We start from the raw sequence: 23,107 nt of genomic DNA, 5'->3' as shown, positions 1-23,107 counted from the left end.
TCGGACCCTCCGTTTTGTTTGTGGTGGCTAATTTTTTTAACGTTATGGGGGATCAAATCGGAGGGTACGATTTAGTTTTTTTATATTTTTTGAATCCGGTTAACCTAATCGAAGGATCCGATTTTGTTTTATGGACATATATAAAAGTGTGTAACTGAAGGAAGAGATCTAGTCGCGTATTCTTCTCCTTCTTCAACGGCTTGTTTTCCTAGTTTTTTCTTGCTGTGTTTCACAGAATCAAGATATTTATTCATTCAGGGAGTACTAACAATGACATTAAAGTAATGTCCTTTAAAAATGATACTACTAAGGAAAAGTATATGGAACCAAGCGGTTACCAGCCAAAAACTAAACAAAACCACATTAATTTATATTAATAATTAATTTTAAATTTTTAAATTCAAAATTTAAAATTAATTAAGTAAACCTAATTAAAACCTATAAAAGTCTTCTTCTTCTCTTTCATATTAACCTACCCACCTCCAACAATTACACACAGACCTCTCTCTCTCTCTCCAATGCTACTGGAAGCACCAGCGACTTCCATGCTCTCCGCGACGCCCTCAACAAGCGCATCTAAGACAACTGCTTCAACACGAAGTTCACCTTCGATTTCGTCACCGACGAAACCTTCTCCTCTTCCCTCCTCAACCACCTCCTTCAAACCCTATCCACCCTCAACCGCGGCGTCACTCACAAGAACGCGTTTGAAACAGTTGAAAGCTCATACCTTTTTCCTTATTCTTGGTGTTTGACTCCACTCGAAGCAGCCATGGCAGCTAATAAACCCTAAAGAATCTCCAGATCTAATTCCAGCAGATTGGCCGCACCAATTTCATTCGGTGCTGTTCATGAACAGAAGCGGAGCACTGCAAAAGATTGACCTATGGTACGACTGGATCAATGGGCGCAACTTGAACATCATTCAAGAACAGCTCGATGACGATATCCTGTACGACGCCGAGTGGAACAACGGCATGTCGTTTCAGTTCAGTTTCCATCCAGCTGCGCCGAAATGTGACATGTTCCAGCTGGAAGTTGGGATCCTGAGGCCCAATTGGTTGAACGGTGCTAACTACTTGGGCCAGGAGACGGTTGATTATTTTGTTTGCAATGTTTGGGAGAAAGCTGATTTCATTGTTTATATGAGGAAGTGTACTCTCTGCGTTTTGAGATATTAGGTGTCGTTTTGATGATTAAAGAGACTGTAAACTATACAATTACAGAATTATAAAAAATATTTATTTAATATGAAAAAAAAACATCTTAATACTTAACAAAAGAAACATCCAATTATATTTTAGCAAAAATAATTAAATATTTATAAAATTTAAAAAATATGAAATTCTTAAAGAAATAGAGACATTCACGTTTGCAATACAAAAAAATCGAAAAATATATAAAAGAAGATCCATTTAGTATGAAAAAGAAACATTTTGATACTTAGCAGAAGAAACATCTATATATATTAACTCGTAGAGATTTTAAATTCACACAAAAGTATTTAGCTGATTTTTTGCTAATACTCTTTTGGTTTCCTAGCATTGCTCTACTACTAATCATTCAGTGAATACTAACAATTTCTCAAAATAAAGCAACGTGCTTTAAAAATAATACTACTAACAATTTCTCACAACAACAATAACATTTAACTTCATTCATAACAATTATAGTTAATAATTTTAAAAGAATTTAAAAAAACCTAACGTTGTTTTCAATAATAATTATAATAAAAAATATTAAAAATTTTCAAAAAAAATACGTTCTTTATAAAAAAAAAATTACGTTCTTTACAAAAAATCCCAATATTTTAAAAATTACATTTTAAAATTTAACAACTAACAAATATAATAATAATTAATTTTCTAACAATAATAATTATAATTAAAAATTAATAAAAGAATTTCAAAAAAAACTTACAAACATTAAAAAATGCTAATAATCATTTTATTTATATTCCTAAATTGCATTTCTAACAACAATCATAATAATTAAATTTCTAACAATAATAATTATAAATATAAAATATTTAAAAAAAATTTACATAATCAGGATGACTGAGATAATGTATAATATAAAGCTCAGGTTGATCTACATCTTTAATTTTGTGTTTCTTTGGCATTTTTACTCCGCTTCCACCATGCAAAGGTTGGAAGAATGGAGAAATGAAGAAGAAGAAGGGTGAAAGAAAAAGTTCAGAGTGAATAGTAAAAGTGTGTAACTCGAATGGTGAGTGTGGGGCTATGTTAGTATGTTGGGTGCAACACCACCGTCCACCGTTCAGAGAGAAGCCTCTGCGCAACACGTGCCATCCCTGTCACAACACGGATCGTGCGTTTTGCAAAACGCAACTCGGACTCCGTTTCGAGGGACACAACTCGCAGGGTCGGAGTTTTGATTTCTCTGATCCCACAACGAGGTGAAGCATCTCTCCTCTCTATATGCAAGTTCAACACCTCTTTTGTTTTCATATTCAAATTAAAAGGCGTTTATTTGGTTAATAATTGTTATTTTTAAAGGGACCAATCTGTATTATAATATAAAAAAATATTGGGTAAACAAATCATTTTTATAACAAAATTCAATCAAAAATTTTCTCTTTTCTTTTTTTTTTTTATTGACTTTTAGTGTGCAAATAAGTTATTGAATCAACTTGATTATCAAAATAACATAGCATGAGTGTACATGTATAATATATAACAAAGGAGTAATTTGTCTAGATGTAATATTTGATAGAATGACACATATATTTATAAGAGCTACTCAAATAAAAATATTAAAAATATTTTTTTATGAAGATATTTTGTATAAAAGTGTGATTTATTTATTTGACTATATTTTAAATAAAATTAACATTTTTATAATATATCAAAATCTAACTCTTCAATTTATTATTCAAGAATCAAAAAAAAAAAATTTACATAAAAATAATTATAAAATTTTTATTAAAATATTCGTCTATATTTATTAGTGATGTTGGTATAACTGATGATACTAATACTTAACAAAGACTCCATGGTGAGCTTGCACGTGTAGGCAAGCATATAGACTAGGTTAACTGTGGATTTTACAATTGGTTACTTTGGTCTACAAGTTAAGAAATATGTTTGTTGCACATACACTACAGAAAAAAAATGAGTATTTATTTATTTTAGTTCCAAAAGAATTTTAGATTAGATATTTTAATTTTTAATTAAAATTAATTATTTAATTGATTTCTAGCAATTAATTCTATTAGTTTACTTAAATTTTTTGTTTCATGAACTCTAATAGAAGAAATAGTTTCTTATAATTTTTAATAAGGGACAAAATAGTCTCTGACTCTCTCTATTTAAACGACACCGTTCTTCTCTAATTTTCATCATATCTCGCATAATCCGAACATTTATACTCTCATTCTTTACCTTCACAGTCTTCTTCTCCATCTTTTTCTTCCTCTTCATTAACTCCAAAATCAAGCCATGGTGTAACTGTCATGCGTGTCGCACCTATCTTAACATGTCATAGACCACACACTTTTCAAATCTCTATGACTGGTACACCCACCTCCTCCGTAGTTTACCCACCAGAAGCATCCACCTCCACATCCTCGATAACAGCATCACCTCCAACCCCCGACAACGTCTACCATGTCCTCAAGACTAAGTTCCACAATTACTCCAAAGACACGCCTTTCTCCACTCTTCAGCAAACAATATAGATTGTTGGACATTAGGACATCATGAGAAGATTTTTCTTTGATATCATATGCAAATTCTCATTTGAAATGGACTCTAAGTGCTTCATTCCTTCTCTCCCAGAGTGCAAGCTGGCAAACAACTTCAATCTCGCATCCAAGCTATCAGTACAACGAACAATGTTGTTGTCGCCGCTCATATAAAAACTGAAGTGATTACTAAACATTGATTTGGAGAAAAAGTTGAAGGAAGCGATCGAAGTGGTGGACAATGTAGTCATGGAGATGGTGATGATGATGATGAGTCTTAATAAATTGGACTTATTGTCTAGATTCATGGAATCCATCGAAGATGACAAGTACTTGAGTGACATAGTCATTAATTTTATGAGTATGAATTGGTTGAGAACAAGTTGAAAATTTTTCTTCTTGTGAACATTAACGTTACATAGTGTGCATTGTGTAGCTTGAAGTTGTAGTGTTAGACTATTAGGGTTATGCGAGATATGATGGAAATTGGAGGAGAATAGTGTCGTTTCCGAATAGAAGGGTCAAGATCATTTTGTCCCATGTTAGAGTTGTCAGGGATTATTTTGTCCTCCATTAGAGTTGACGGAGTAGAAGATCTAAGCAACTGACAGAGTTAATTATTAAAAATCAATCGAGTAATTAATTTTAGTTGGAGACTAAAGTGACTGATCCAAAATTTTTTGGAGACCAAAATAGATAAATAATTAAAAAAAATATTAATTACAACCAAAATTTTTGTCAGATTATCGATATCCAACAATAATTATACTTGGGGTTGAATTGATCATTAGATTGTATCTGACAAAGAAATTATTTACGCAAATATATTACTGTCAAATTTTAGAATTTTTGCAAACATTTTGAATATTACTATCAGATTTATTCCATGCAAATAGAATCTCAGCTTTATGAAAGTCCAATGAGTTTATCATCGAATTACTTCTGATGGTAACGTGGTTATATTTACGTTGAATTATCGGACTATAATGATGAAAATAAATAATTATATAATTTTTTAAAAAATAAAAAATAGTTACCATCGAATTATTTCATGTAGAGTTTGATAATAAATAACCGTAAATTTTAAATTTTTAAAATTTTTTTTACAATTTTTTTTTTCTTTTCAAATCTTGTAATTAAGAGGGTAAATTTACAAAAATTAGAGAAAATTGATTAATTAAATTATCTTTATAAATCTAATTAAAGAAATAATAAAACTCTTTTAAAAATTTATTAATTAAATCACCTTTTTAATAACATAATTTGAACAAGCGACTAATTTTTTAATTGAAATTAACACAGAAATTCTTAATTGTGTTTAGTTTAACATAACAAAATATCACAAAAAAATGAAATATTATTATCGAAAAATAATAGAATATTAAAAAATAGTAAAAAAGCAAATAAAAACCTTAGCTTTGCCTAATTTTAACACAATAACAAACAATAAAAATTTATAATTAAAAATAAAAAAATTATAATAAATACATAACAGAAAATAAATAAAATTGCAACAGATTAAATATAAAAAATTCTAATTTACCTGAGGATGGTGATGGAAGTAGAGGGGAGGGGTAACATCAATGGCGATAATAGTGTGCGGGTGGTGGGTTAGGTTGAGAGAGAGTATGAGTGTAATCACATCGAGTTAGATCGGAATTTGGTGAATTTGAAAACATAATCAGTTAAATTTGATCGATTCGAATTGGGTTAAATCTACACATTTTTTTATGATTGGACTTGAACCGATTAAATCAGGTAGGATCTGATCGAATAATAGTTTAGTTGACTAAAATTAATTCTATAAGAAAATTTTAAAAAAATAGAGGAGATTATATAACATTGAAGAATGTTATATTAAGAAGGGAAAAAATGGTGGCTAAAGTGAGACTAGAATTAGTAAAATTTATGTAAATAAGATTTTTTGTTATTTTTTAATATAATATATTAGGTAATCGGGTTAGTTCAAAATTTGCAACCTCAAATTCAATATCTAAACCAATTAAGGTTGGGTACAATCGAATTTTATCCTATTATACCCGATTATCCATTAGTTATAAAACCTAATATAATCAGAATGAGTTGAATTTAATTAGGTAATTGGGTTATGTGTATCCGTTTACAATTTTAAAGGAGAGAAAAAAAGAGGAAAAAGAGGATAAGAAATAGCAGAATAAGAGAAAGAGAGCAAAAGAATCGGCCGAAGAGAAATAGTCAGAAGGTGGTGCAACCCGAAGGAAAAGAAAGAGAGGAGAGGATGAAGGAAGAAAAAATTTTGCAAGTATGTATCCATATGAATCACCAACAGATATATATGCGATTCTATCAAAGATTATATCTAGACAAGTTAATCCCCCGTTATATCTTTTATAATATAAATTAGTCCTAAAAAATAATAATTATCAGACAAATAGGTCTTTAAATATTTGTGTCGTTGGATAAGCAAGTCCTATTTGAGAGAATATGTTGAAAGATTTATTTGTTCTACTTAAAAAATAGTATTTTGAACATTTGTAAACTAACATTATTTTGTATATTTTAGTAGAAACCTACTTCTCTAATGCTAATACATGGCATCATTATGACCATGTCACCCAATTAACAGTAACGTAAGATCTCTCCATTAGTAGTCAATGGCTAAATAAAACTATAGAATAAAAATAATACGATTTTAAGTAAATTGTAAATTTAGATATTATTAAAAATTTTCATAAATGTTATCTACAAAAAATAGAAGCATGACTTTTTTTTCATTTTTATTGTCAAAATTTATAAATTTGTTAAAATATTTAATCTCATTATGGTTGCCAATGTTGGAAATAATACACCATTCCTCCTTAAGAAAATACCTTTCACAGAGAAATAAAATAGACACAATCACAACACAAGAGTTTAACGTGGAAACTCCAATTACTGGAAAAAAAAACCACGGTCGTTGCCAAATGACAACCAGAGAATATCACTATGTGAAAATTGTTACAACACATAGACTTCTTTCTCTCTAACACCAGCACTCCAGTACACTCACACTCTCAAAGCAAATATATAACTACACCTCACAACACTCTCTAATCAAAAGGTATAGAGGAAAAGAAAAGTCAGATACAAGCTTTAAGTGTTTCCGACTGGTGTGAAAATTATGGAGAACTTAGCCTCATATTTATAGCCTAGGCCACCCACTCCATTTGCTATTCTAAGCAATGTGGGACTAATTCAACCAAATTCTAACAATCTCCACCTTGATTGAAATAGTCACACATCTTCAGCTTCCATAGTCAACACCAACAATTCTTTTCTGCCATTGTCTATACCGACAATCATAGTTTAGAGAACTATCACACTCCACCATGAAAGTATACTCACTTGGAATTAGACCACTCCAAGCATTTTGCCTTGGTACAGATCAAAACCTTGCTAAAAATTCATGGTGCAACTTCCAAATTGGCTTTTTCTGGAAGTTCTTCAGCCATCGACATAACTCCGCCACACACCTTGCATCTCAACGCCAACCAATGCCCGTGTGCAATTGTGGACCCGATTGCCACAACTTATCCTTATCCATGGCAGTGCGGTAATACCATGAGGATACTTTTTGTCTTCAACGCCTTGTGCAAACCTGATTGTATCAACACATCCTTGACTTGTATTTGCCACAAGTCAAAATTGATTCTTCCATCAAATTTCTCTATTTCAAGCTTCACAGTACTTGAATATCATGACATTGTTACAATCGTATACTGGAATAGTATAACTCAACTGTAGACCGAGCACTAGGAAGGGTCCCAGGAAAGAGAGGTGGGTCACAATGGACACACTTAAATACCAGGTCTTTCCTTAGCCAGAACCTTTCCAAACTGCACTCTCACAGTGTCACACTGCCTTCCAGCAACAACAACAGCAACCAAAGATCAACCTCAAGCTACTGGACAATTTTTTCTGATATGGAAGGTCAGACTAGGCTGCAACCACAGAGCATACTAAGAATAAATCCCACCGAACCGAAGCTCTGATACCACTTGTTGGGAATAATACACCATTCCCCCTTGAGAAAATACCTTTCACAGAGAAATAAAATAGACACAATCACAACACAAGAATTTAACGTGAAAACTCCAATTATTAGAGAAAAAACCACGGTCGTTGCCAAATGACAACCAGAGAATATCACTATGTGAAAATTGTTACAACACATAGACTTCTTTCTCTCTAACACCGGCACCCCAGTACACCCACACTCTCAAAGTAAATATATAACTACACCTCACAACACTCTCTAATCAAAAGGTATAGAGGAAAAGAAAAGTCAGATACAAGCTTTAAGTGTTTCTGACTGGTGCGAAAATTATGGAAAACTTAGTCTCATATTTATAGTCTAGGCCACCCACTCCATTTACTATCCTAAGCAATGTGGGACTAATTCAACCAAATTCTAACAGCTAACACCAATAAAATTGGCATAGTTTTGATCCTTATTTTTACAACCATTATCTCTAATATTGATGAAATTCTATTTCTTTGTATCCATTATCTGAAAAATTCGCTTGAGTTTCTTCCTAATTTTTACTACTATTACCTGTGAAAATCGATTGAACATCACTTATAAATAGCGGCACAGGCACAACCTGCATAGATGAAATTTTGATGGCTAAGTGCACACACTATTTGTTATAGAATTTAATCTTTATGTCCAACTCGCAGCTCCACACTCTTGTCTTAATTGTAGTTGTTTGGGCCCTTAAAGAGCAAAAGCATCGAGTCCTCTTGCATAACATTAAGGCTGTATTTGGTTTTAAAAACATGATACGATAAGATACTGAAAACAAGACACAAAGAACAGAGATACGAAAATTAATATTTTTGTATTTTGTTCAATAATAAACTGAATATAAGATAGAACAAACCATTAAAAATCTAATTTAGCTTTATTTTTTCTTTTACACAAAATTTAAAATAAAAAATAAAATTATAAAAAATATCATTATAAAAATTTAATAGTAATAATAAAAAAATAGTTGTATCTTTATTCAGTGTCTCCCAAAACACAATATCTCTATCTATGTCTTACCTATCAAGTATAATTTTATCTCTGTATCTGTATTTTAGTATTCTATCATTGCAAATAATGCAATTTGAGTTCCAATAAAATACAATGACTTAAAACTTGTCAACATTTAGAAAGAAGAGGCCGCAATAATAAAATAAATCGTGGTATTTTAGAATGAACTTTTTCCTCTTAATTGCTATTCTTGAGGACTAATTTAAATTTATTCATTGTCATATTCTGAGTCTTTCAAAAACTTAACACCAAAATTTAGTGGAGTTAGCAATTTTGATTTCTTTCACTTAACACGAGAATTTAAGGGGTTTACCAATTTTATTTTTTTACTTACGGCTTAATCTGCCTGAAAACTCAATAATTTAAACATAAAAATAAAAAATTACTAATAATATCCACAAATTTAATGCAAAATTTTATCACTTATTGTACTATAATCTTTTCAAGGTAATTAAACATATCATGAGCATATTTGTCATTTTTAACCATAACACTTTGTATTGCACACTTCAATTATCATAAAAAAAAATTGATATTCCTACATTTTTTTTATGTACTTAATTTTGCATATCTTATACTCACCAGAACAAAATTTTTAAGATTCGATCAAAGACTACAACGCCAAAATATGCATAATTACAGGATTATTGTATTCGATCAAAATATACATTATTGTTGTTTCGTCTTGCATTCAAATAAAAAAACAATGATTATATATTTAATAGTTATTTTGGGCAAATTTGGAGTTTAAAATAGGTAAAATAATAGAAAATTAGACTCAATTGTTAGTATTAGCACTGTGTATTTACAAGTTACTCATCTTTTATCATTATTTATGCGAATTTCACAATTACTATCTAAATTTTAAAAACTTGTTTTATTTCTCATTTTCTTTTGCGGAAATAAGGAACAAATTTTAGCCAATTTCACTAGCTCTTGTAGCGAAAATTAGTGTATATATCTATGTGATGTACAGACAAAAATTATTTAATTTATATTTTTATTAGTATTTTTTAATTTAATTCTTTATTGTTAATTTATATAAAAATTATTAGGAGCTATAACTCATCTTTTTTATTATTATCTTAATTTTTAAATAAAAAAGTTTTGCATTTTTTATTTTTTAATATTAAAAATATATATTTAAATTCTTACCCATTTAAGTACTAAGATGATAAATTAGGTCTTTTAATAATTATTCATCTTTTATTATTCTAAAATGATATTATTTATAAATTTTATTTCTTAATAAATATTTGATTAACTAATTCAAACAATGAGATATTGATGTATATTTTTATTTGCAAATTATATTAATTAAAGTTAATATATAATAAAAGAAAGATATGTATACTAGCACCTTTAGCATCAGAATACTATGTGTTGTAAGATAATACTAGTGTATGTATTCATGAGAGGTACGAAAAATATTTACTTAATTTATGCTTTTATTAGTATTTTTTAATTTTATTTTTATTATTTAATTTATATAAAAATCATCAGGAGTTGTAACTCGTAAGTAATCTTTTAAATTATTCTCTTATTTTTAAATAAAGAAAGTTTTTTGTATTTTTTTATCTTTTTGATATTTTAAAAAATAATATATATTTAAACTCTTATTCATTTAGGAGGATAAATTAATTCTCTTAATTATTATTCATAATTTATTATTCTAAAATGAGTATTTTTTTAATGGATATTTAACTAATTAATTCAAACAATAAGGTGTATATATTTTATTTGTAAATTATATTAATTAAAGTTGATACTCAATAAAAAAAAGATATAAATTAGATTTATTAGAATGATTGACAATTAATAAATTTTTAGTCATTAAATATTAATTTTGTATAATTTAAAAAAAAACATTTTTTTAAATATTTTAAAAAGAGAGAGATATACATATTAGTATCAAAATGTACCATGTAAATATTTTTTACGTGAGAATATTATCTGTTGTAAGATAATGTAATATAATATAATGATATTATTTGTAAGTTTTATTCTTTAACGGACATTTGATGACTAATTAATTCAAATAATGAGATATATATATTTTATAATAAATAATGTTACATATTCAAGTGTTTTTATTAATCAAGATCAACTAAATTGATTTAACATCAGCAAAAATTAGTTATGAGTAGCATTACTCAAAGTCTTATTGTTTAACTAAGTTAAACTTGATTTATAAAAATATTTAGATGTGTAGCATTACTCATATTTTATTTACAAATCATATTAATTAAGGTTGATACACAATAAAAGAAAGACATATATTAGATTTATTAGAATGATTCACAATTAGTAGAATTTTAGTCATTAAACATCAATTTATGTATAATTTCAAAGAAGATAGAGATATATGCATACTAGCACCAGAATATGCCACGTCAGTATTTTTAACCCTAGAATACTACTTGTTGTAAGATAATGATAACACAATGATATTATTTGTAGATTTTATTTCTTAAGAGATATTTGACTAATTAATTCAAATAGTAAGATGTATATATTTTATTTACAAATCATATTAGTTAAGGTTGATGCACAATAAAAAAAGGATATAATTATATAAATTAGATTTATTAGAATGAGTGACAATTAGTTAAATTTTAGTCATTAAATGTCAATTTTCATATAATTTCAAAAAAGATACATTTTTAAAATATTCTAAGAAGAGAGAGATATGCATTCTGACACCAAAATGTGCTATGCTAAATTTTTTATGTCAAAATGCTACCCATTATAAGATAATATAATGTAAATAAATTCTATCGTATCCTTTGTAAAGTAACATATAATTTACCATGTGTGATGTCACTTTTTAATTGGTTATTAGGTTAACTATGGTTAGACTATTTTATAATTAAATTAATTTTTAAAATTGGTAATTATGCAATTTTCACTACAACATTTTTAAGCTATTGCAACATATGCTATAAATAACACTTAAAAAATTTTGTTTATAATAGTAAAAAACAACACTTAAAATTTATTGCAAAAAAATAAGACTATTACAACTCTTTATTAATAAGTGTTCTCTTTGATCAATTTAAAGAACATATAAAAAAACGTTGCTTTAGTGAATCAAAAAAACAACATTTATAATATTCATATATTACACTTTATAAGAGTTGCCTTTAAAGATATATAATAAACTTGTGGTGGTAACCGTTGCTTAAATATTTTTCATCATATTTTAATTCCCTCCAAATATTTTAATAGAATTTACTTTCCCTCCTAAACCAAAAACAAGAAAGGAAACACGAGCAATAATTAATTCATCACCTTCCTTACTAACATGTCAAGTACACTTAGAAACACAACTCAATTCATACCATTTTAGAATCAAAATCCTAACCGCAACCCTAGCTCAATTTCCCCAATTTCACGATATTGACTCGCGTTCTGCGTTCCTCTCTCTTGCCGTCGTGGTGTTCTTCACTGCTCTGCTCACGTCGTGTTATGCTTGCATCGCATTCTGCTCTGCTCGTGTCATGTGCTTCTTCTCGCATCGTGTTCTGCTCTGCTCCGCCATGTTCGATCTTCAGCTCGTGTCATTCTGAAACACTCACTTTGCTCCGCCGTGGTGTTGTTCACATCTTCCTCTCAAATTTCTCAGGTATGACAAAAATTTCTCTCAAATTTTACTTACTAGTGGTTAATTTGGTTGAATTGTTGAAATAACAAAACTACTCCAACCACTTTGAATTTTGATTGATGTGAGATTTACTCTTTTCTCTTCGCATTCCTTGTCACTGCTCGCGATTTACTCTTCTCTATTCGATTTCCTTGTCATTGCCTGTGTTCCTCATTGCTGGCGTCGCTGTTGGCGTCTCTGTCGTGTTCGTCACTGCTCGCCTCACCTCGCCGTTGGGTTCGTCCCTCCTCGCGTCACTATCTGTTCATTGCCTACTGCTTAATTAATTATGGTCTTGTAAAATCGCTACAATGTTTCATTGTTATGATATATTTATCTGTTGCTGCTTTAATCACTGAATGATGGCAATTTTAGGGATTGGAATTTAATTATTGTTGGTGAAATCTCAATTTGGGAATTTAACAGTGGATTCATTGTTATTGTAGATGTTGGAGTTGGCTGGGAATTCCTTCAGTTCAATTGAGTTAGCGCTAAGTTTTTCGTCATGCTTCCAATTACGTTCACTTCTTTTTTTCTGCTTCTCTCTTTGCAAATTAGGTTTGCTTTCATAGCTACAATATTTGGGGAATTCTTGAAAGATTTGTCTTGGCTACAGCTACCTCAAGTGCTTAAACATTTGATGGTTTTTGAGTGCAATAGCTATTTCAATGGTTTTATCTTGTAAAGTTGTAAACAATGGTTTGGCTGCTTGATGGATTTTGTGTGCAATAGCTATTTCAATGAAAAACTTGTTTTACTACTTTAACTTATAAAAAATAATTTAACTTCAACCTGAAGGCTACTCAATGTGATCATTGATCAGTTTGAAATTTACATATATGCTGTTGTTTAGTATTTTGTAATCTATATATTATTTTATTAGCTAAGTAGTTGTAGGGTCAAGTCTTGTTCTGTTTCCTTTTTTAGCTAAATTGTGTCTCCCATTTAAATATAAGGTATTGGTACAAATTAGAATGTTTCGTGCCTGCATTTGTTTTTTGCTCTTCCTGAGATTGCACATGCATAGATAGATACTCCTTTAATTTAAGCCATTAGTAATTGTAATTATTTAATTTAAAACATTAATTAGTGGGCATGTGATTCATCTACTACTAAATAATATGTATGGACAGATTGGGGCGAGAAGTAAGCCATGTATGTTAATGGAAATTAACCTAAAAATGGTTCATAAAGCTAAGCTACACATTGCACATGTGCCTCCACAACTTTGATGAACTATACACAATACAGACATGCATTGCATAACTTTGTATTTATGTTCGTTATATATCATATGTGTGTTTGTGCCTTATTGATTTAGTTTAAGGGGGGAAGTCCATTTGAATTAAGTGTAATTAGAAAACCTGGGTACCTCATCATTGCATTGTAATCTCCCCATTTAGTTAGAGGTCAGTATTTGTTTAGATATAAAAGCACATGCATTTCTATGTTTAAATTTTCATATAGAAATCAGTGTTTTTGTCTTCGCTAGTTGCTACTTAGTAATAAATTTCATTGTTTTTCATGGTATCTCCAAGTACTAGTCATTTCAATTAATTGGATGTCCTTTTGACATTAGAATTTTACTGCATGCAGATCTATAATTTGGACAGCACAGGCTTTGCAATTCTCTTGCAGTTTCATTTAAGCTCTATGATTTGGACAGCACAGGCTTTATAGAATGCCAAGAGGTAGCTATTCTTTTTATTTGATGCTTCAGGATGTAAGTAACTTATTTTTTTATGGAGGAAGAGATGGATAGATTCAGCAAAGTTCAGGAGAGTTTCTTGCCAAGTTCTTCAACTCTCAGTATACTTGAATTCATATTAGTGATCAAAACATAAATGTGGAGCCAATTGAATTGTTGCAATTGTGAAAAATGTGATGCTTTAGTGATTTTTTATTTGAATTTTGGCAGATTTTTGATATTAGCAAAACCCTATCGTTGTTCATAGAGCTTCAAACCTTAGGTGACAGCTTCTGTGATTTGGTTTAATGGAGGTTCCAATTTACAGGAATACCAATGATTTAGAATTGGAAATGATGGGAACTTACAAGGAGTAGGCCTCTTCATAATTTTTTAAATTTATTAGGAATATGCCCCATTACTTAATTGCTGCTAGTGGCTTTACTAAATTATATTATTTAAGTAAAATCACCAAAATTAATTAATTCATTCATTAATTATAAGATAATTTTGATGATAATTGTGATAGGTGCTATTAGATTGATTCTTTGGACACTTTGGCTCTACTCGGTGACCATGACCGCTTTGCCGCTTCCGTTGAATGGATTGGTAAAAATATTCGCTTTGATATTGTGAGTGAATGGCTAAGCAGCTGAATTTTAAGTTTCTGTACTCAATTTGGAGTTAAGGATGAATTTAATTACTTTTTGGTATGTTACAGAACAAAACTGTTTCTTTGTTTGAGACAACAATCAGAGTTCTTGGAGGATTGCTTTCGGCTCATCTTATAGCCAATGATTACGCTACGGTATCTGTTATATACATTATTATATACCTGCATTTTTGTATTTTGATAATAGTCTAGTGATTCTAACATTTGAGCACAGGTGAAAATGAAGTTATCCATTAATCATTATGTTTCAATTGGACATAGTTGAAAAACTGTTGATTCAAATGTGTTGGTTTACAGGGATGTGATGATTGGTGCCATTCCAAGCTATGAGGAGCCGTATATTCAAGTTCCAAGAGTCTTAAGTATGGACTAAAAACTTTGTAAAGGTACTTGATTTGATACAAGGAAACAAGACTATGGTTTTGTACTCTGCATTTTTTGGTTCTTTTTATTGGAAAATGATCTAGCTCTTAATCTATATGACATTCATTTTTGTCATCATGAGTTTGTGTCCTGCCATTTGTCTCATTCTTATAAAACAATCATCTGTGTCCTTCATTCACAGCTGGTGATCACCACTTTAGTTCTCAGAAGGCAAGAGTTATAGCAATTGATGCTAAAACTACCCAAGACACTAAGCTATGTTTTTTTTGGAGCATTTGATTGTTTTCGATAAGTTGAAGGTTTTGTTTTCAATTTTCTAATCTCCAAAAGGAAAGAAACATTCTAGATATGTCCTATGTGCCAATATATACTACTGACTATGAATATGAATAGTTGATACTACGTCCAATGCATTAATCCATGTCTCGGCTCAGGGAATCTTAATAGGGACCTTAGCAAACCATTTATTGATAAGTGAGTATTTGATACAGCCCGTATATATATATTTTTATATGTTATGTATTATTGTGAATAGTTTAGAATTATTTTTCTATTTAATTATGTTTTTGAGGTACTGAATTATATTTGAAATTTTATTGATTAGTTCAATTTAATTTATTTATACGCATGAGTGTCAATTTGTCATGCTTTTGATTGTTTCTTAATGTTCTTCAAATTTATGTGCAGTTCATTGAAGGTGGAGCAGAGGCTGAAATAAACTCATAGTGAAGTTGACTCGGTGAAAGACCTGAATGAATCAATCCTTCTTCAGGTATATAAAAAGGATAATTTTGACATAATAGATGGTGAAAAGTAGATATGTGTGAACTTCTCACTATGCTAACTATATTTTAGAAATTAAATTTAAATAATGAATACATCTAATATTTAGTACAGAAACAGTCGAGCAGCTTGCCTGTGTTTTTTCTGCTCATCTGAGTTCATTTCTGTGTTTTTCAATGTTGATATAAGATTGTTGCTTTATTCGTACAAAGTGACACCATGCTTTGGTTAAATAACCAGGATGAAGAACATGAAAACAAAAGAAAATATGAGAGCTGTGAAGCTGCTAAAAGCGATGCATCTGAAAGGGAAGATGCAACTGACGAGGTAATGGTTAGCTTCTGGTTCTTTTTTCTTCTGCAAAAAAACCTTGAATATACCGAGTTATTATGAAGTTTGAATTTGTAATATATCTCTTTGTTAGTTAGCTCCATATTTATATAGAAGTTAGTTTAGTCAGTGGCAAAAATAGAAGATTGAGATCTCTCTTTGCACATAGCAGAATCTTGAAGCTTCTTTTCTATTTTCTATTCTCTCTTCACACATCAACTCTGTTTTAATTTAGTAATTTATGTATTTGGTATTTAGTGATTTTGTGTCTTGCATGAATGAAATCTGAGGCAAGCTATTTATTACTTTTATATCTATGTATTTAATATCATAAAAAAATTCTATTATTATAATTTTTTAGTTTTAATAATAAGTTACTTATTTTTTTGTTATGTATTATTTGCAAATTTAGCATATGGGACAAGTCAAGCATGGATATAAAATATGCAAGTAGATTGACATCTTTTTTACAAATATTAATTACTATTTTGTTATGTATTGTTAGATAAGAATTTTATTATTTTGTCGAGAATTATTGATGAACACGTATTTGAAATACTAATTGAACCTTTTAATATTTATTTAATTTTTACTTTATTATTAGTTATTTTGTCTCTTTTATAAATTTTTTCTGTTGTGCACAAATTTATTTATTAATTAAAATAATTACATATGTATGAACAAAAAATTTGTTGTAAATTTTATTTTTTTGTATTTTTATTACAAAAGTAACTTTTATTTTTGCTCAAAAGGCAACTCTTCTATTAGTTGCATATTTTGAATATTAGACAACACTTGTATGGTTGCATATCCAAAAGAAAAAGCAACACTTGTATAGATTGCATATCCAAAAAAAAAGGCAACACTTATAAAGATTGCATATTCAAAACTAATAGGCAACACTTCAAAGGATTGCAAATTCAAACTTATAAGCAACGCGTAAAAGGGTTGTATTTTATTGCAAATAAGCAACACTTTTTAGTAGTGGCCAAAATATAAGAGAAAATACAACACTGCAAAGTGTTGTCTCAAACACACATTTGAAGTGTTGTTGTTTTTCAACCAAAGGCAACACTTACCAAGTGTTGTCCTCAAAAGCAACGCTTTTGAAGCAAAAAAGTGTTGCCTTGATCTAAGGCAACGGCCGCATATGCAACGCCGCCCAAAAACGCTGCCTTAGGTCCAAAAGTGTTGCCATAGATAAAAAGCAACCTTTTATCAGCTTTTAGACAACACTTTTTAAATGTTGTCTCAACTTAAAAATGTTGTAGTGTTTTCAAAGTATTAAAAATTGAAACATGGCTTTTTCCCCAAATCATTTCCAGAAGATGTATCCTAACCCTCTGTAATGGTTTTCGGTGTTTCGCTCTTCCCCCATTCTTTCATCCTCGTCGCGCCTCCCAAGCAGCACTGCCTTGTTGATTGTAATAAAATTATAAGCCAACTGAATAACTAAAAAAAACTTATAGGGAGTTTCAAGAACGCAGAGAAGAGAGAAAACCAATCTGTTTAAACACAGCGAAGCATATTATGGCCAGAAGTGACAGTAGCGGCAGACGAAGATGCGATGATGAGAAACAAATTGGAGCAAGGAGACGCGACGACATAGATCATGGGAGCCATAGATGCGACGGCGCAGTGTTGGAGACGCACCGGAGCTGACGAGACGAATTAGAGAAGCCGACGATCGTGACTTCTGGACTCTGGAGTTCGGCCGTTCGAAACTTCAAGAGAGGCTGACTGGTGAGGAAGAGTTGCGGAGTGACATTAAGAAAGAACGAGGAAGAAGAATTTAGGATTAGGACCACCATTAACGTGATTTGAAAAATAAAAAAAGTCAGTTTCTAATCTTTTAATAAATTATACATTTACCCTTTTTAAAAATTTAATTACAATATAATCTATCTATGGTTAAGATAGTAACTCAAATTAAAAGCAAATATCCAATTAAGATGTGACACATAATAGGGAGTAATTTACATGTTATTTTAAGGAAGGTTTGGTATAATTACCATATAATATAATGATATTATTTGAAGGTTTTATTCCTTAATGGATATTTGACTAATTAATTCAAATAATAAGATGTATATTTTTAATTGCAAATCATATTAATTAAGATTGATACAAAAAATATATATTAGATTATTAAAATGATTGATAATTAGTAGAATTTTAATCATTAAATGTCAATTTTTGTATAATTAATTTTAAAGAAGGTATTTTTTCTAAAAAATTGTGAAAAAAATAGGTATACATACTAGTACTAGAACGCACCACATTAGCATGTTTTTTTTTGTGTTAGAGTATTATGGGTTATAAGAGAATATAATGATTTTTGGCGACAGAATACTACGCATTGCAAAATAATATATAGAAATATAATATTTTTTGTAGATTTTAATCCTCAATGAATATTTGACTAATTAATTTAAAGAATGAAATGTATATATTTTATTTACAAATCATATTAGTTAAAGTTGATACATAATAAAAAATATAAATTAGATTTATTAAAATATTTGAGAATTAGTAAAATTTTAGTTATTAAATATCAATTTTCGTATAATTCTAAAAAAAATATTTTTTTAAAATATTCTTCAACGCGAAAGATATGCATACTCGCACCCGAATGCGTCACGTTAATATTTTTGAATTCAGGTTTCCAAAGATAATCAATACTCTGGCAAAATATGAAAGTTTGGATTTATTAACTTGGATATATATTTTTTGTTTATATCATGTCTTGGGTTTTGATTTGATTTCGGGTAATGCCTGTATATAGTGCTTATGCAACCAAGTTGTAACACATGCCTTTACATGTACATTCAAATGTGAAAGGGATATATAGTTACTTATGATAATTTTATCATATGCTGTTCTACATGTTTTATATATGTCCTATCATATAAAATTTCTTATTTGAACCGCATGCATTATTATTAATTTATATTGCACCTGTTTAGTCACTTAAGTATACGCATGACATAGATATTGGAAAGGCATGTCGCTTCCAATTATCTCATTTTAAGCATATTGCTTTTTTCTTTTACGAGCTTTAGCATGTATATATTATTGCTATACGTGTCTGAATATTTCTTGAATTATTTAATGCTCTTGAATTTTCGTTTATTTTTACATTTTGATAATAGTATTAAGTGATATTATTGGTGGTACTAAGTTTATTAAGATGTCTAGGATAGGTTGTTTCACGAAGAAATTAAAGATAGACTCAATATGTCAGCAAATATAAACAGAATCTGCTGCAGCTTCTTTCGTGTCCCAAATGGATGGTCTAATTCCCCCTTCTGATGGTACTGGTGTCGCTCCGACCTCATCTTTACGTCCCTTTCGACCACCCTATATTAAACCACCGCCTCCCACGAATAGTGCTTAACACTCGGAACCACCTGATGAAGACTTAGACCCAAAGGTAGATGAGATAGATTCTTTTGAGCAACATGTTTACAACCTATTTGCTGCATCAAAGGCTCTGAAGCGTAAGAGACGCAAGACCACCGAATTTTGGAATGTTAAAACAATTGGTATACAATAATTTATCCTATGTATAACTTTATGAGTAATTTCTTTATGATTTCATTGCATCTTGGCCATAGTGGTTACCCACACACACTAATTGTGATAAACAGAATTCAATGGGACAATCAAGCAACTTTATTTAAGTGTGAGAGAAGCTATGAAGCCACCTAACGGTAGAAAGATCGTACCGAGGTTCAACGATAGACTGCAACCAGTTGGAAATGAAGCTAGTATACTAAGCGGCGTTGTCGGAATGTTGGGATCTGACTACACCAAATTTTTAATCTGCGAGAAGGACTGGAGAAAGGTTCGCTCTAGGAACAAGATATATAATGAATGTGTAAAGGTAAATTAATATTTTTATGTAAAGTTCCGAAATCTTAATTCGACGCCTACCAACAATTTAATTCTACTCTTGTAGGAATTATTTCATTTTGAAGAAGATAGTAGAGGAATTATCAAGCGTACGATATTAAAAATGCTAAGAAGGGCTTGGAAGGACACGAGGAATCATTTGTATCATTACTTTTACGATGAAGAGCTAACTCTTGAACAAAATATTAGAGGCCGTCCACCGGAAATTACTGCAGATCAATGGAGATGGTTCCTTGATTATCACAACAGTGATGAAACAAAGGTAATGTATTTTTATCTCAAATTTTTAAAAATCTATTTATGTCATATTGAGTTAGTAAAAAATAGTGTCTAGTAGCTCTTATGTTTGATGGGATAACAGGAGAAGTGTAGGAAAAATGCTGAGAATCGATCGAAGCAGTTATACACTCATACTGGCGGATCGAAAAGCTTGGCAAGGCTCGAAGAAGAAGAGGTAATTTACTCTTAACCTACTTTTTGAACATTCTCTATGTAGACTATTAACTATTTAAGCTATATTGTTGCAGTCGGAACGACAGGGGCGTCCAGTTAGTAGGGGGAGTTGTTTGTCTTAACGCACAAACGATCTAATGGATCTTATCTCCATGATGCAGCCTGGGCTATTGGTGTGAGTAATGTGTTGGAAATCGCTATGTTGTTTCTCATAGGTTTTGTTTGTTAAAACTGTGTCCAAAGTATGTTTGGTTAGCAATTGGCTAATAAATGATTTTGTTCGCTTATCTAATTGTGTAGGAAAGAATTGCGAAGATTGAGCAACGTGATGAATCATCTAGGCTATTGTCTCAGAATGATTCACTTGCTCAAGCTCTTGGAAAGGAGCACCCAGGTAAAGTGCGTGGCATGGGAATCGGACCGACTACTAGTCAAGTGTTTAATTCGAATTCAGCTCAACCAATCATTGGAACTCAAAGGGAGGAGACCCAAAGGGTGTTGCTTGAACTACAAGCAGAGCTGGCGGCTGAGAAATTAAAAAGAAAGGCAATGGAGAGTGCTCTAATGTGTCTAGTTCGAGAGCAAGGTGGGGAGCTACCACCAAATGTGGCTGCATGGATAAATTCATTAGAGGGACAGAGTAGAGAGTGGATCTAAGGATTTGAAATTTATTCTTTAAGCTAAATATACACTTTCTTATTGTTGATTATACAACTCTTAGTAAGAAATACACTTTATTGATATTTGGATTTAATGAATAATTTTATCAATTTTGATTTTTATTCGTTCACCCATCAATTTATTCATTCAGTTAAAAAATAATTAAGTTTTCTAATATCAGAAAATTTTTTATAAATAGCCAAAAAAAATAATACGGTAATTAAAAGAGCGCTGATTGCCAGTGCAAAATACAGTCATTTTGCAATTCAAAATGAATGAATAATTTAAATTTTTGGAAAAATCGGATAGCGGCGGTTTGGAACCGCCGCGGAATACATTTATAAAAACACAAGGAGTAGTTCAAAACCGCCAGAAAATGCATTCGAATTTCCTGTTGGCCAAATAGCGGCGGTTTCAAACTGCCGCTAAAACAATTGACGCCAATCAAGTAGTTTCCTAGCGGTTGTGCTAGCGGTTCAACAAAATCGCTGCAAAATCAAATGTCTACGTTCTATACAACAATGGTTTTTGAACCGCTGTTTAAACCGCTACTAAGCGGCGGATTTGCTGTAGTGATTGTAAGATAATATAATATAATGATATTATTTATAGACTTTATTTCTTATAGAGTATTTGAAAATCCCTTAAATTCAATTTCCACAAGAATTGAATTGAATTTCAGCATTTAAAACAAAAAAAGGGTTTAAATAGAATTCAATTCTATTATTTTCTTTCAAAATTAATTCTTATCTAATTGGATATAATTTAAAATTTTATTCTATTAAAATTTCACTTAAAATATAAAATATCTAAAATATATATGTGATCTAATTTTTTTTTTACTCATTTATTTTTTAAATTTTCCATCTACCTTTCAACGCTATTTTCACTCTCTTTTTCTCTTCTGTACAGATGTGTTTTAGCTCCTTTTCTTTCGTATAGACGTGTTTCATCGATAAGGTATATATATTTCTTTGTTTTATCTGATGTGTATTGCACTTAAATAATATCACATTTAAACTTTTAACATATTGCTCTCCTTTCCTTTTTGTAGATGTGTATTGTTTTATGAGAATTTATATACATCTAATATAATTTATATAAAATTTATGTGAATATATATATATATATATATATATATATATATATTCAAATGCTTGTAGATAATATGAATGAATTTGACAAAACAGAAATTGTAGCTTTAATTATTTATGCAGGTTATTTAGTTTGTATCAATATAGAAGGCAGCGTATATCTCCAATTAAAAGACTAATCATTCAAACACAGCGATATAAAATATATAATAGAGATTACGTACGAGATGAGTTGATAGTTCAATTAAAAATACATTATAACTCATGTTCTATTTATAATACATATGAGTTATGATATTTTTAAAAGATTAGTTGATATATTTTATAGAAGAGAACTTCTTAAGAATATCCAATATATAACTATATTGAGGAATAAATTACAAATTTTTTGTCTATTTTAAGTGGTCAAACAAATATTCGAACAAATTTTTTTTTGTCGATCTATTAAAACAGTCATCAGTCATCATTTTATCAAATTCTTAAAGTTATAATAATACTTAAAGATTAATTTTTAGTTCAATCAAATAGTACAGTTGTTCTATCAGAAATTATTTATCAGGATTTTATTCATATTTTAAGGTAATTTTTTAAAAATAAAATTCATTTATTATTTTTATGTATATTTTTTGTATTTTTATATGGTCATATCACTAATTTTTGTTTAAATTTTTAGAATTGTGTCGGTGTTATAGATGGAATACATATTTGTGATAAAATTTTAAA

At 29.9% G+C, this 23,107-nt stretch overlaps 1 protein-coding gene and 1 long non-coding RNA gene across 2 annotated transcripts; both read left to right on the top strand.

Annotated features, from left to right (window-relative positions):
- Window positions 1–15,568: 15,568 nt before the first annotated feature.
- On the top strand, window positions 15,569–16,203 carry LOC130948424 (uncharacterized). Its single transcript, XR_009073048.1, has 3 exons — window positions 15,569–15,623; window positions 15,837–15,921; window positions 16,173–16,203. It is a non-coding gene; the product is annotated as an uncharacterized LOC130948424 (long non-coding RNA).
- Window positions 16,204–17,887: 1,684 nt separating this feature from the next.
- LOC130950062 (uncharacterized) lies at window positions 17,888–21,287 on the top strand. Its single transcript, XM_057878622.1, has 9 exons — window positions 17,888–18,005; window positions 19,520–19,576; window positions 19,682–19,807; window positions 19,913–20,109; window positions 20,224–20,439; window positions 20,539–20,631; window positions 20,705–20,725; window positions 20,846–20,872; window positions 20,931–21,287. Exons 1-9 carry the CDS (start codon window positions 17,888–17,890, stop codon window positions 21,285–21,287), a joined length of 1,212 nt encoding a protein of 403 aa, XP_057734605.1.
- The last annotated feature ends 1,820 nt before the right edge of the window (window positions 21,288–23,107 follow it).

The sequence above is a fragment of the Arachis stenosperma genome, chromosome 9, assembly GCF_014773155.1.
Source record: "Arachis stenosperma cultivar V10309 chromosome 9, arast.V10309.gnm1.PFL2, whole genome shotgun sequence".
NCBI lineage: Eukaryota > Viridiplantae > Streptophyta > Magnoliopsida > Fabales > Fabaceae > Arachis > Arachis stenosperma.
Note: the sequence above shows the minus strand (reverse complement) of the source record. Positions and strands in the feature narration are given on the sequence as shown.